Source organism: Acanthamoeba castellanii, assembly GCF_000313135.1.
Source record: "Acanthamoeba castellanii str. Neff unplaced genomic scaffold scf7180000084766, whole genome shotgun sequence".
Classification (NCBI taxonomy): Eukaryota; Discosea; order Longamoebia; family Acanthamoebidae; genus Acanthamoeba; species Acanthamoeba castellanii.
Window position 1 is genome coordinate 69,502 of NW_004457445.1, and position 12,531 is coordinate 82,032.

The 12,531-nt window shown below is 59.4% G+C and overlaps 4 protein-coding genes and 1 pseudogene across 4 annotated transcripts in view; 2 read left to right on the forward strand and 3 right to left on the reverse strand.

Annotated features, from left to right (window-relative positions):
* The window catches only part of ACA1_248420 (uncharacterized protein), a gene marked incomplete at both ends in the record, with an annotated part of 463 nt that extends 216 nt beyond the window's left edge, over positions 1-247 (reverse strand). Inside the window, 2 exons of the mRNA XM_004339803.1 lie at positions 1-51; positions 152-247. The exon at positions 1-51 is cut by the window's left edge and continues 216 nt beyond it. Of these exons, the coding sequence (XP_004339851.1) occupies positions 1-51; positions 152-247 (147 nt within the window). The remainder of the gene's footprint in view (positions 52-151) is intronic.
* Positions 248-774: 527 nt separating this feature from the next.
* ACA1_248530 (AMPdependent synthetase and ligase) lies at positions 775-3,129 on the reverse strand (the record flags this gene model as incomplete). Its single annotated transcript, XM_004339804.1, has 9 exons — positions 775-966; positions 1,051-1,207; positions 1,282-1,456; positions 1,555-1,615; positions 1,697-1,938; positions 2,008-2,317; positions 2,371-2,504; positions 2,585-2,705; positions 2,857-3,129. The coding sequence occupies 9 exons, from the start codon at positions 3,127-3,129 to the stop codon at positions 775-777; spliced, it is 1,665 nt and encodes a 554-aa protein (XP_004339852.1).
* Positions 3,130-3,539: 410 nt separating this feature from the next.
* ACA1_248540 (dynein light chain tctextype, putative) lies at positions 3,540-4,163 on the forward strand (the record flags this gene model as incomplete). Its single annotated transcript, XM_004339805.1, has 4 exons — positions 3,540-3,548; positions 3,611-3,734; positions 3,909-3,986; positions 4,066-4,163. 4 exons carry the CDS (start codon positions 3,540-3,542, stop codon positions 4,161-4,163), a joined length of 309 nt encoding a protein of 102 aa, XP_004339853.1.
* Positions 4,164-5,192: 1,029 nt separating this feature from the next.
* On the forward strand, positions 5,193-9,240 carry ACA1_248550 (annotated as a pseudogene).
* Positions 9,241-10,036: 796 nt separating this feature from the next.
* Positions 10,037-12,531, reverse strand: part of ACA1_248560 (ATPase/histidine kinase/DNA gyrase B/HSP90 domain containing protein) — a gene marked incomplete at both ends in the record, with an annotated part of 4,110 nt that continues 1,615 nt past the window's right edge. The window contains 7 exons of the mRNA XM_004339806.1: positions 10,037-10,144; positions 10,215-10,347; positions 10,438-11,236; positions 11,351-11,813; positions 11,922-11,997; positions 12,092-12,204; positions 12,369-12,467. Of these exons, the coding sequence (XP_004339854.1) occupies positions 10,037-10,144; positions 10,215-10,347; positions 10,438-11,236; positions 11,351-11,813; positions 11,922-11,997; positions 12,092-12,204; positions 12,369-12,467 (1,791 nt within the window). The remainder of the gene's footprint in view (positions 10,145-10,214; positions 10,348-10,437; positions 11,237-11,350; positions 11,814-11,921; positions 11,998-12,091; positions 12,205-12,368; positions 12,468-12,531) is intronic.

Below are 12,531 nucleotides of genomic sequence, written 5' to 3' on the forward strand. Positions count from 1 at the left end.
GAAGGCGATGACGATGAGCGGAATGCGCAGCTTGCTCCTGAACTTCATCCTCTGTTCACGTTGAGGCCCAATCGGGGTTAGCGGGTTGTTCTCCTCACGTTATTGGGAAAGTGGCGAGTAGGAGGAAGAAGAAGGAGGAAACACAACGTACGTGGAAGCAGTGGAAGGACCAGAGGAAGAGGATGAAGGCCTCGAGCGCCGTGAAGGCGATGGCCAAGATGAGGGCCGCGAAGATGCAGTACCACATGCTCCGGAACTGGTCGGCAAACGGCTTGAAGCAGTCCTCGAAGTAGGAACACTCGACGTCCAGCTTCTCCAGCTTTACCTTCGTGGGGTACTCCGTGAACGTCTCCTCAAACGAATACCTATCGATTTATGATTGATTGATGGATTAATTATTATTTTTGGGTAAAATAAATTCGTATGAGGATTGGAGGGAAATGGGAAATGGGAAATGGGGAAGATGAGAGATTCTTCTTTACCAAGGACTGGGCATGGCGGCGACGAGAAGGCACAGGGCGAAAACGACCGCGCAAAGGAGGATGAGAAACCTCCACTTCATCTTGACTTATGCTTGATTTTGATTGAGGAGGTAGCTAACGATCGTTCTGCGCGTTGCCGTTGTTCTATGCGGTTGTGGCTGGCGAACTTCTCATGAAAAGTAGCAACCATCCTGTTGGGGCAACACTCTTCACTGTTGCAATTGGGCAATTTATTAATTATTTTTAATGGCAGCGAAGCGATTGGCCCGCACCTCAGGAAGAGAGAGGGACCTCACAGTTTGGCGGTGGAGCGGGACTGGCTGCGCTTCTCGAGCTCGACTCGTAGCAGCTCACGGCGGAGGATCTTGCCGCTGGGCGACTTGGGCACCACAGCGATGAACTCGATCTCCTTGGGTCGCTTGTAGGACGTCAGCTTGCTGTGCATGAACGCGTTGATGTCCGCCTTGGTCACGTGCTCATGGCCCTGTGCCACACACCATGACATTAGTGGTTGAGCCAATAACAGTAATAATGAAATAAGAAATGAAAAGGGTGGCGGAAGCCCGACCTTCTTCAAGACGACGAAGGCCTTGGGAATCTCGCCGGCCTCGACGTCAGGAACGCCGATCACGGCCGCATCAGCGACGGCGGGGTGCGAGAGGAGGGCCGCCTCGAGTTCGGCCGGTGCCACTTGCAGACCCTTGAACTTGATCAGCTCCTTGACCCTGCGCAGGCAGGCATACAACAAGCCACCGCTGTGAGCTGATGCCAAAAGGGAGTGATGCACACAGGCACGTACCTGTCGACAATGTAGAAGTAGGAGTCATCATCGGCATAGCCGATGTCGCCAGTCTTCAGCCAGCCGTCTTCGGTGATCATGTCCTTGGTGGCCGCCTCGTTGTTGTAGTACCCCTTCATGATCTGAGGTCCGCGCATCCAGATCTCACCACGCTTGTGCGGCCCGACCGACTCGCCTAGAACCCCGCCCAAACCAACGAGATTTTGTTGTGAATAGGCGCTCAACATGGCCAGGGTCTAGTCAATCTCTTCCCCGAGGAGAGCGAGGGAGTACCAGTGGCAGTGTCAACCAGCCGAAGCTCGGTGTTGCTGAGGAGAGGTCCGATTGAGGCGGGCTGCGCAGCGTGTGGGTGATCCAGGGTGAGTAAGTTTTGAGGAGCACAAGCAAATAAGTGGAGTAGTTGTGGGGGTGGTACCTTGATGGTCTTGGGGTCGTCAGGGGTGACGTGCGTGGTGGGGCTGGTCTCGGTGAGACCGTAGCCCTGCTTGACGATCACGTTGAGCTTCGCCTGGCATTCGGCCTGCAGCTCCGGCCCCAAGGGGGCAGCGCCAGAGTTGATGACCCGCAGCTTGGATAGGTCGTACTGGGCAACGAGCGGGTCCTTGGTCAGCTGGAGAATGATGGGCGGCACCAGGTAGGCCCTCGTAACTCCATAGTCTGAAACGCAAAACACCAACCGTGAGTGAGAGATGTCGTATCGCGTAATTCGGGAGAAGCGCAGCGTACGTTGGCACACATGAAGGAAGTCCTTCAGTTGGTACTTGGGCATGGTGATCAGCGTGACGCCGTGGTAGAGACCGCAGTTCATGATGCACTGCATGCCGTAGATATGGTACATGGGCAGCACAGCGACAAGCACGGCCGACGTGTGAAGCGCGCCCTCGGCGGCCACGCTCTGCAGGACGTTGGCCGTCAGGTTGCGATGGGTGAGCATGACTCCCTTGGGGAGACCCGTGGTGCCAGACGAGTACGGCAGAGCAGCCACGTCGTTCTCCGGGTCGATCACCACCTGCGCGAATTCCGATGCCGTGAGTTGCTGCCACCGTGCTTACCACACATAAGTCTCGGTAGACTTGACGATGGGATTACCTGGTGGAGCCTCTGAAGGTCCTCCTCGGTGGGCGGCTGCATAGTCTCACGGAAGGGGATAGTGCCGGCCACGTCGGTCTGCTTCGTAGAGAACAAGATGATGGGCCTGCCCTCGGCCGCCTTCTTGACCTTTTCTGCACGTGGGCGATCATGGTTGAGAGGCGACTCTTCAACACATTGGACAAGTGGCACACCATGCGCAGGCGGTACGAACCCAAGTCCTCCTCAATGGTGAAGATGATCGAGGCGTTGGAGTGCGTCAGCTGCTTCTGCATCTCCTCCGCCGTGTAGTGCGGGTTGACCGTCGTCAGCGTGCCGCCGGTAGAAACAACTCCCTGCCAAACACACCAAGCGTAAGCACCTTTCAAATAAAATAAAAATTATAAATAGAAACTATGACAGGAAAATAGGCTATTATTATTAAAAAATAGAAATAAAATACTACAATTATTAAAAATTGGCGAGATATTGGAGGGGTCGGCGTACGTGGAAGACAATGGCGTACTCGGGGAGGTTGTAGGAAATGAGGGCGAGGGTTTGGCCCTTGCCGAAGCCTCGGCGCAGCAGCCACGCGCCGAAGGCCTCAATACCGGACCGCAGGGCGCCGTAGGTCAAGGTGCGGCCGGTGACCGAGTCCACCAGGGCCGGCTTGGCCTGGTCGTGCTGCGCCATACGGTCCAGCAGGAACTTGTGGTAGGGCACATTGGGCAGCTGTACTGTCGGATACGGGCTCCGGTAGATGTGTACGTTCTTGTCCATAGTTCGCGGGGCTGAACAACAGCGGTATCGGGGCACAGTTGGCGAGTGACTCTCTTCGTAGCGAGAAAGAAAAAGACTCGGCCAACAAGCAGCAACTGAAGCGCACCAAGTAACTCTCCGAAAAAGTAGTTTCCCGCCAGTAGGAACCTTGTTGCGGAGCTTTATGGACGAGTTGAAACATTTACGGAAATTTGGGGAACTTTATTGAGGTGCGCAAAAGTTGCAGCTTGCTTTTCTTTGAGGTTTTCTTTTGGAGAACCAACACACCGAGTCAAATCGACAAGAAGAGACTTAATCGAAGAGCAATCATGGCAGAGGTAGCTTGCCTTCATGGATCTCCGTTTGTTTTTTGCTCATCTCCTAATTTCAATCAATAGGCGAGATTGGGCGCAGACGAGGTAAACTCGATAATGAAGGAGGTTCGACATGCTCCATCCCCTCTCGCGATTTTTAATTATTAATTTGATAGCGTGCATTGTAGGCCACCGAGGAGACGCTTGCTGGTCACCAGTTCGTCTACGCCGACATCTCTAAGTGGACAAAGGAGATCATGGACACTTGCATCAGAAACCTCAGTGCACTCAAGAAGCCCTACAAGTTCATTGGTACCTTCGTCTTGCTGTTCTTTGCTTCCCGCGTCACTGCGACGCCATTCGGCACTCCTTGTTGCGTGCAGAGGACCTCCTCGGTCGAGCCGAGTGTCTTCTCTCTTTGCTTTCTTGTCAAGGCTCACCTTGTCGTGCTTCCCCCTTACCATTCTGGCGTTGGTGCTGCCGCAGTCACATGCGTAATCATGCAGAAGAAGGGTGCCGGCTTCCATGAGGCCAGCTCGTGCTACTGGGACAGCGCAAACGATCGTACTTCTCTCTTTCCTCCTTGCTCTTGTGCCGTTGTTGACGTTGCTCACGGGCGCGCTCCACTCGTTGCTCCGTGTAGTGAGCTATTCGTACCGTTGGGAGAACAAATCAATGCACTGCATCACGTCCGTGTTCGCCATCAGCCTCTACGCTGGCAACCCCGCACCCGCGAACTGAGTGAGGTGCATTTTATTTTGTTATTGTTATTATTTATTAGTGCCTTACATTTTGTTTTATCGTTACGGCAGGAATTATTTGAAGATCGTACGGAGAAAAGGACAAGGCGTGTTTGTAAAGTCGGTCGTAACCATTTATTTTATTTAACAGTTTATTTTATTATCTTTCCTTCCTTTCTTCCCTCCTCCCTCCCTTCACCGAGCTTGTTGCATGTCGTTCCTTAGGATGCCCTCGCACATGTGCGTTACCTTCCTGGCGCTCACACCCGGTGTCCCGCTTACCATTCTGGCGTTGATGCTCGCTTTGATCTGGCGTTGCGCTACAGTGCAGGGCTGGTCCACAAAGCCCACTTCGCGCTCGCCTACCTTCCTCGGCCCAGCGCGTGGCCCTGCCCTCTACAGCGCTCTCCCCATGGCGCTCTCCCCATGCCATGGCGATCAGCTGCGAGTCAACAGGTTTGGCCCCGGCCAATGGTTTGATTTCTCTTCTCTCGGAAATCAAAGGCCAGGTCCTAATTTGGGTCACTCCTTTTTTGGCAACCCCGCGAATTGCGCCTGTATGGGCGGTCTTTTCTTTTCTTTTCGTTGAGTGAGCGAGCTAGGCGAGAGAGTGCTGTGTGTACGTCTCGACTACCTGCTTGTGGGTCCTTCCATCTTCGAGACTCTCGACCAGAGCTCTACTACATCTCTCTTTGGAAAGCTCTTCGGCATCAGCCCGCTCGCCTCACTTCACATCCGCCTTTTTTCTCCTCTCCACTACTTCACCATCATCCACATCACTTACCTATTTTTATCATTTATTTTGCCCTCTCTTTTGAACGCACTCGTTACCTTCTCCCTCCCGCCACTCCTAATCGAGCAGACCTCGTCCCGTTCGCGAACAAGAACCTCAAGACGACGACTCGTCCTGCTCCTCGGCCCTGAGGCCTTCATCACTTACCACACAGCCCTTTCCTCGATTCGACCTACCCACAAGATGAGTCTCCTCTCACCCTCGGAAGCCACTTTCTTCGGCTTCGAGGACCACACGATGGACATCAGCGAGTTCTTCGCCGGCTCGGACGACCTGCTCTCGGAGGGGTTCGGTATGGAGACCCACTCGCTCCTGCCCTCACCGCCCGAGATCCGACGTAGCGGCGGCAGCCAGGTTGCATCGGCATCGTCGTCCACGACCTGTCCGACCAGCCTCTTCTACCACCAGCCGTTGGTGGGCGACGAGGAGAGCGGACCCGAGAGCGAGGACCAACAGACGCCGTGCTCATCTGCCTCTTCTTCTTCTTCGTCATCGTCGCAAGGCGCAACCGAGACCAGCGCGAATGATGAAGGGTGGACCAAGGAGGACACGCTGCGGCTGACCGACCTGGTCAAGTTCTACGGCCACAACTGGCAGGAGATTGCCAAGTCCTTCGAGGGCAATACTCACAGCTCCGAGGTACTCCCCTTCTCCTTCATCTTCGTTCTCTTCACAACTTGAGACTGGTGTTGAGGTGGCGGATGTGACCACAATACAACAGGATTGCCAGCAACAGTACCAGATCTTGATCGACTACGTGACGAAGCAGAACCAACTTCAGCTTCTCGAGACGGCCGACGAGTCTGACCCGTCGGGCTCGCCGTCGCCCGCGTGCGAGTTCTTATTCTCGAGCCCCGGCGACAGCAGCATTGACCCGTTCATCATGCAGGCTCTCGGAGAGAACGAGATCGTGATGGAAATGGGCAACCTGGGCGACTACACCCCCGTCTCCGGCCTGAATCATCACCACCACCACCACTCGCACCACCACCTTCATCACCACAGCCACCTCTCGCGCCCGCACCAGCACATCGACATGGCCTCGGTGAACAGCATGAACGCCGCGAGCCTGCTCGAGATGAACCCGCTCAGCGCCCTCAGCGGTATGGGCATCACGATGGAGTCCTATGGCCTCCGCCAGCAGCCCGTCCGCCGGTTCACCATGGTGCCCTCCGCGTCGATGAGCGTCATCCACCCGCCGACCAAGTCCCGCAAGACGTCCTCTGGGTCTGGCACCAAGGCCTCGTCCAAGAATTCGAAGAAGGCGGACAAGGCCAAGAAGAAGGCCCTGCGCCGCGCCGAGAAGGAGAAGCGGAAGGAGCAGCGACGACGCAAGCGCGAGAAGAAGCAGAAGCTCAATGAGAAAAAGCGGGCGGAGAAGGAGGGCCAGCAGCAGCTCGGAGAGGCCGTCGTCGAGAAGGAGCCCAGCGTCGGCAAGAAGCGAGAGCGGGACGAGTCCCACAAGCCGCACCCGGCCAAGGAGTTCCACAAGCAGCCACGGCTCGAGTCGTCGAGCAAATCGGGAACCAAGCCTAAAGAGTCAAAGGGCACGCCGAAGAAGAGCAAGTCGAGCATCAAGGTCAAGCCCGAGCCCATCGACGCGACCGAGGGTGCGCCCACGGCCGCCTTCATCAGCGCGGGGCCTGCGCCGACCTCGGCCTTTCTTGCCTCCCCAACCCCTACCTCCACCGCGGCCCCTACGGCCCCGGCTTCCACTCCTATCCCCAGCAATATCAGCGCCGCTGCTAAGATGGCCGCCTCGCTCGGACCGTCGATGTTGTCGCTGGCCAGCGCCGTCCAGTTCCAGCAGCGCACAAACTACGGCCAGCCAATGCTGACGCAACAGCGCATGCACTATCCAATGATCATGCCCCGCCTCCAGCCGCCGTCGGTCCTTCCTCCCGCGGTGCAGGGTCTCTTGCCCCCGCCCGTCTCCGCCACGGCTGCCGCGGCGGCTGTGGTAGCGGCCACGGCCTCGATGTGCGGCGTCATCCTCCCCAACCCGCCCTCTACCAGCCGCACCAACTCGCCGACTCCGCCGCTCTCATCCGCCTCCTCGCCCTCATTGTTCCGTGTTCAGTCATCGGGAGCGGCGACAGCGCCCAACACCAGCCCCAGAGGCTCGAGCCCCGCCAGCGCCTTGGTTGGTGCCAGCGCCGCCGTCGCCGGTGAGCACTCGCTTGCCCCATCGACGACCGCGCCTGTGTCGGTCGGCGCGCCCTCTGCCGCTGATGGTACCGCCTCTGGAGCACCTGTCCCCCCAGAAGCTTCCCCGATGCTCGATTTAGCCCCGGGCCGCGCATCGCCCACCACAACCCCCGTACGTTCATTCCCTTCTTCCTGCTCTCGTGCACAGTCTTACTCACGCGTACGATGGGCTTCGTGGTACCCAACTGGCGCAACGCAGCCCCACACGCCCACCGCATCAACACCGGCCAGTGCGACGGTCCCGGCATCGCCCGCCTCGGCCTCGGCTGTGGGCGACGCCGCCAATGTCAAGCGGAAGCAGCCTGAGGACACTGAGTCCCAGGAGGAGGCTGACAAGATTGCCGCCGCGGTCGCCGCCTGCCTGGCCGGCCCGGCCAAGAAGCGCAAGCGCAGGACCGCGGCCGAGATCGAGCGCAAGTACAAGTGCGAGATGCCCAACTGCACCAAGTCCTACGGCAGCGAGGGCGCACTCAAGATGCACGTCAAGCTCAAGCACCCGGGGGTCAAGCAGCCGGCGCTGAAGACTCCCACAGGGGTGGCGCCGCGTATCAACACTCCGTCATCGCTGCCGCTGCTCCTCCAGTTCCCGCTGCCGTTCATGCCGGGTCTCATGGGGGGCTCGCAGCCCATCTTCCCCGCCCCGTCCCCGGCGGCCCTTGCGGCAGCCAACTCAGCCCTGGTCTCGGCCATGAACGCCTCGGCGGCGTCCGTCCCATCGCCTGTTCCTCGCCCACAAGCGCAGGCCACCTCGCCGCCGACCCCATCTCCGGCCACGCCCACGGCCGCGACCATCGCCCCTGCTGCCGGGTCGGCACCAGCGCCTTCATTCCTTGCGACGCCGTCGGTGTCGTCATCTTCACCATTGCCGTCGTCGACCAGTTCCTCGAGCTCGAGCTCGATGTTGTCGTCGCCATCCCCGGCAGTGCCCCGAGTGTCCGCCGCCTCGCTCATCCACAAGCTCAGTGCGTTCCTGGCGTCCTCGCCCTCGCCGGCGTCGGCCTTCAGCTCGTTCTCCGTGCACGGAGCCCCGATGACCTCACCCTTTGCGCGCTCGACGCCCACGTCTTCGCTGCCGACACCCACCCGCGCGGCATCCGCCACAACAACGCCGGCGCTTGCGCTCCCCAGCGCGCCGGCGGCCGCGGCTTCCTCCGACTCGGTCCTGGTGGTCCCTTCACTGGTGTTCCCGACCGTGCTGTCCGACCTCAAACTACCTTCATCGCCCGCGGCGGCCCCGCTCCTCTTTGAGGCCGTCGCAACGCTGCCCACGGCCGCGGCACCTACCGCCGCCACTGCCCCCGGCGGTGACCAGCAGCTGGCTCTGTTGCCGTGCAAGCTGGAGATCATCGAGGCCTCCGATAGTTGTGGTGGGTTCGACAGCGCGTACTCGAGTCCGAGGCTGGCCAGCGACGACATCTCGTCGTCTACTTCGCCGTCATCGCCGTCAGGTTCGCCCTCGCCCATGTCGCCGCCGGTGTCGGCCGCCGACCTGCTCGTGGACACGCTGGGCGAGGGCGTGCTCTCTCTGCCCTCGGCTACGCTCATGGACGAGGAGTCGGCCACGACCGCCCCCGACCCCGGCGCCACGGCTATCGCCTCCGACGACCTCCACACGATGCTATCGATCAGCGAGGCCAACCTGGGCGACGTACGGGGCGCTGTGGGCAACAGCAATAACAACGGCAACGGCAAAGGCGGTGCCAGCAGCGACTCAGTTGGCGCTGGTGGCTCGGTTCAGCCGCCGTTCGACCTGCCCTCGTCCTTCTTCAACCCGCTGAGCTTCGCGGGCGACGAGCTGGAGCATATGCGCCCACCAGCCGAGCGCGAGGCCGCACCTGCGCCCGAATCGAACCAACCCTCGCTGCAGTCATTGACCGTCGCCCCGTCGTTCGGCGGTGGCGTCTACGACGACGACGATGTGCGACTGCAGCGTGCGCTGGACGGTCAAGGGCAGAACGAGGACCACCTGCTGGACGAACCGCCCTTCCACACGGGCGCGTTCCTCGTGAACGGTTGCAGCGACGACCTCTCACAGTCCCGGCTCAGCTTCTCGCAGCACACGATCGACTCCCTCTGAAGACCCACTTTCCTTCACTCTACTCTTTCACTCTCTTCCCCATCATCTTCTCTTTCTTTCCCTCCTCTACGTCGTTCCTGCACATCTTCACCTCTTCACCTTCTGGTCTTCTTCTTGACTTCTCTACGCGCGCGGGAAGGAAGACGAGCTCTCGACAAAACGTCGAGCCCCCTGGGACAACGACTGCCGGTCTGGTCGTTCGACTCACGGGCAACACCCCCAACTTCCCCGCCAGCTTCGCATCATCATCATCACTCCTTCATCTACGCGGCTCACCCCTCGAACTGTCGACGCGCGCTTCTTCGCGACATGAAGATCACCAACACAGACCCCCTCAGAGGACGACATTCGAGCGGCCGTCATCATCATCACCACCCTTCTCCTCCTTCTCCTTCTAGCGTGAGACGTTCGCCAGCACGGTGCGACAAGTCGAAGGCCTAATCTACGATCGGCCTCTCAACTACGCGACGTCATCACCCACATCTTCTTCCACTACTTCTGCAACGCAGGGACGCATCTCTCGCGAAGCGCGAAGGCCATCACCAGAACAGACTGCACTACGTACACTTGTGAATACTACTCCTCCCCCCTCTCTTCCGCTATTCCTTCCCGCATCAACGCGATCGAATACGCCCCTGCACATACGGCCTTCTTCATCACCACCACCAAGCATCTCCCCCCCCCCTCATGTGAATAACTTGAGTATAGCCCAATACATTCCTTCACACAACTTCGCGCCAGTCGTGTGAGTACTGGTGGCGGGAACGGGGCAATATTGTATTTACATGAGAGAGGTTCATCGTTGTGGTGTTGGGGGAGACTTGGCCCTCTGACTGCGTCGCTTGGCCTGCAGTCGCGCTTCCCACCGCGCAAGCAGCGTTCGCACCTGCGCCAGGCTCAGGGGCTGCACTCACCGCGGGAGTGAGTTCTAATATTATATAAATAAGAAAAATGCAATAGTCAAATGAACGCACCTTGGCGAGGAAGTCGTCCATCACCTGGAGGTACCGGTCGCGGTCCTCCTTCATGGCGCTCGCCGTCATCGCGATGATCACGGGCTGCTGCTTCTGGGGCAGCATCTCGCGGATCTTCAGCGAACACTCCATCCTGATCAAGTCGAGTGGTTGGGCATCATCACCACTCATTATTATCAGCCTCAGCTCCGCGAGAAGAAGACGACGAAGAAGAAGAGGGTACCCGTCCATGAGGGGCATCATGATGTCCATGAGTACGATGTCGAAGGCCTCCTGGTTGAGGGCCTCGAGGGCCTCCACTCCGTTGGTCACCGTCCGCACGTGCCGATAGTTGAGCTTCTCCAGGATCCGCAGCATCAGCTTCGTGTTGATCCCGTTGTCGTCCGCCATCAGCACCCGCAGCTCGTAATCATCATCGTAGCCTTCACCCTCGACTCCTTCTTCCTCTTTCTCGTCTTCGTTCTTTTCTCTTTCGCTTTCGCTTTTCTCTTCGTTCTTTTTTTCTTCGCGCGGTGACGTCGCGACACTGTCGCTGTCATCGACAACGACCGTCGTCACGACGCCGCCTCTTCTTCGCTCTTTTGACTGCTTCCGCATGTCCCGCCAGCCCTGCTCCTCCGCCAGCTTGAGCGTGACCCCCGTCGCCCGCGGGCTCACACCCGCGCCCGGGCTGGTCGTGGTCGTAGTGGTGTCGCCGCGGCGGCTGCGCTCGAGCTTGGCGCGCTTGTAGGTCGATACGGCCTCCTCGCGCTCGGCATAGGTGAGGTCCTGCTCGGCTGGCGCGAACGAGCTCCGCGCGAGCGACCTCAAGTCCGGCGCGACCGACGACACCGGCGACAGCTTCTTGCGTCGGCCGCCGGCGATGACGTCCATCACCGGCCACTCGGTGCACAGCGTCTCGGCCTTCTCCTGCTTGGCCTCGTGTCGTCGGGCCTCCACCTCGTGTTGGTCCGCCACGCGCGCCTTGATCGTGAACCGCACCGCCGTCCCCTTGTTCTCTTGACTCTTAATCTCCACCTCGCCTGTCAACACACATCGTGTGCGTGTCGTGTCGTGTAGCCGTAAGAATGGTGTGTGTTGTCGCGTGTGCGGCCGCGTGTGTGCGTGTGCGTGTGCGTGTGCGTGTGCGTGTGTACCGCCAAAGAGTTCGACGAGCTGTTTGCATATGGCGAGCCCGAGGCCGGTGCCGCCGAACCGCCGGGAGATGGAGGTGTCGGCCTGCACGAACGGTTCGTCGATCCGATCGAGCATGTGCCGCGGGATGCCGATGCCCGTGTCGCGCACCGTGATGCTCAGCGTCGCCACCTCCTCCGCCAGCTTGTGGGCGACCACCGCCTGGTCCACCTCGTCCAGCACCTCATCATCGTCGTCACCACCACTTGCGCCGACGACGGTGGGCGGCCGCGGCAATGACCGGCCGCCGGTCGTGGGCAGCGCTGCGGGCGAGTGCGGGGAGGCCGGCTGGGGCGACGGTGAGGGCGACCGGACGCGCTCTGTGAGTCTGGCCCTGGGCCGGTCGACGAGGTTGGTCTGGATGTCGACCAGCCGGATGTCGATGTCGATCGCGCCGCCGTTCGTGAACTTGACCGAATTGCCGACCTGGGCGAACCACCACCACACGAACGAACGTCACCTCCAACGACATGGCTGCGTGTGCGGTTGTGTGTGTGTGTGTGTGTGTGGCGAGTGCGGTGTGCGTGTGCGTACCAGATTGCACAGGATTTGTCGTAGCCGAGTGGCGTCGGTGATGACGTACTTGGGCACGGCGGGGTCGATGCAAACACTAGCGCGAGCGAGAGAGAGAGAGAGAGAGAATTAGAACGAGGTGGTTGGTCCAGACCAGACAATGGAGTGAGATGGATAGTCAAGGGCAGTACTTGATGATGTTGTGGTGGTTGCTGGCCTCGCGCGAGAACAGGTTCACCACGTCTTTGACCACTTCGCGCACTTCGCTGCATCGCATTTCGAGTTTGAGCTTCCCGACATCCACCTGGGCAGGACACGCGCGCGCCGAGTGAGCTACACACCTCCACTACACACACACACGACACACACGACACACACACGACACACACACGACACACACGACATACACACGACACACACACGACACACACACGACACACACCTGACAACACGACAAGGAGCACGCACCCGTGAATAGTCGAGGATATCCTCGATGATCCGGAGGAGCGTGGCTCCGCTCTTGTTGATGGTCTGCACGTAGTCCCTCTGCTCTCGGTCGAGCCGGGTCTGGAGCAGCAGGCTTGTCATTCCGATCACCCCGTTCAATGGCGTACGATCTCGTGACTAATGC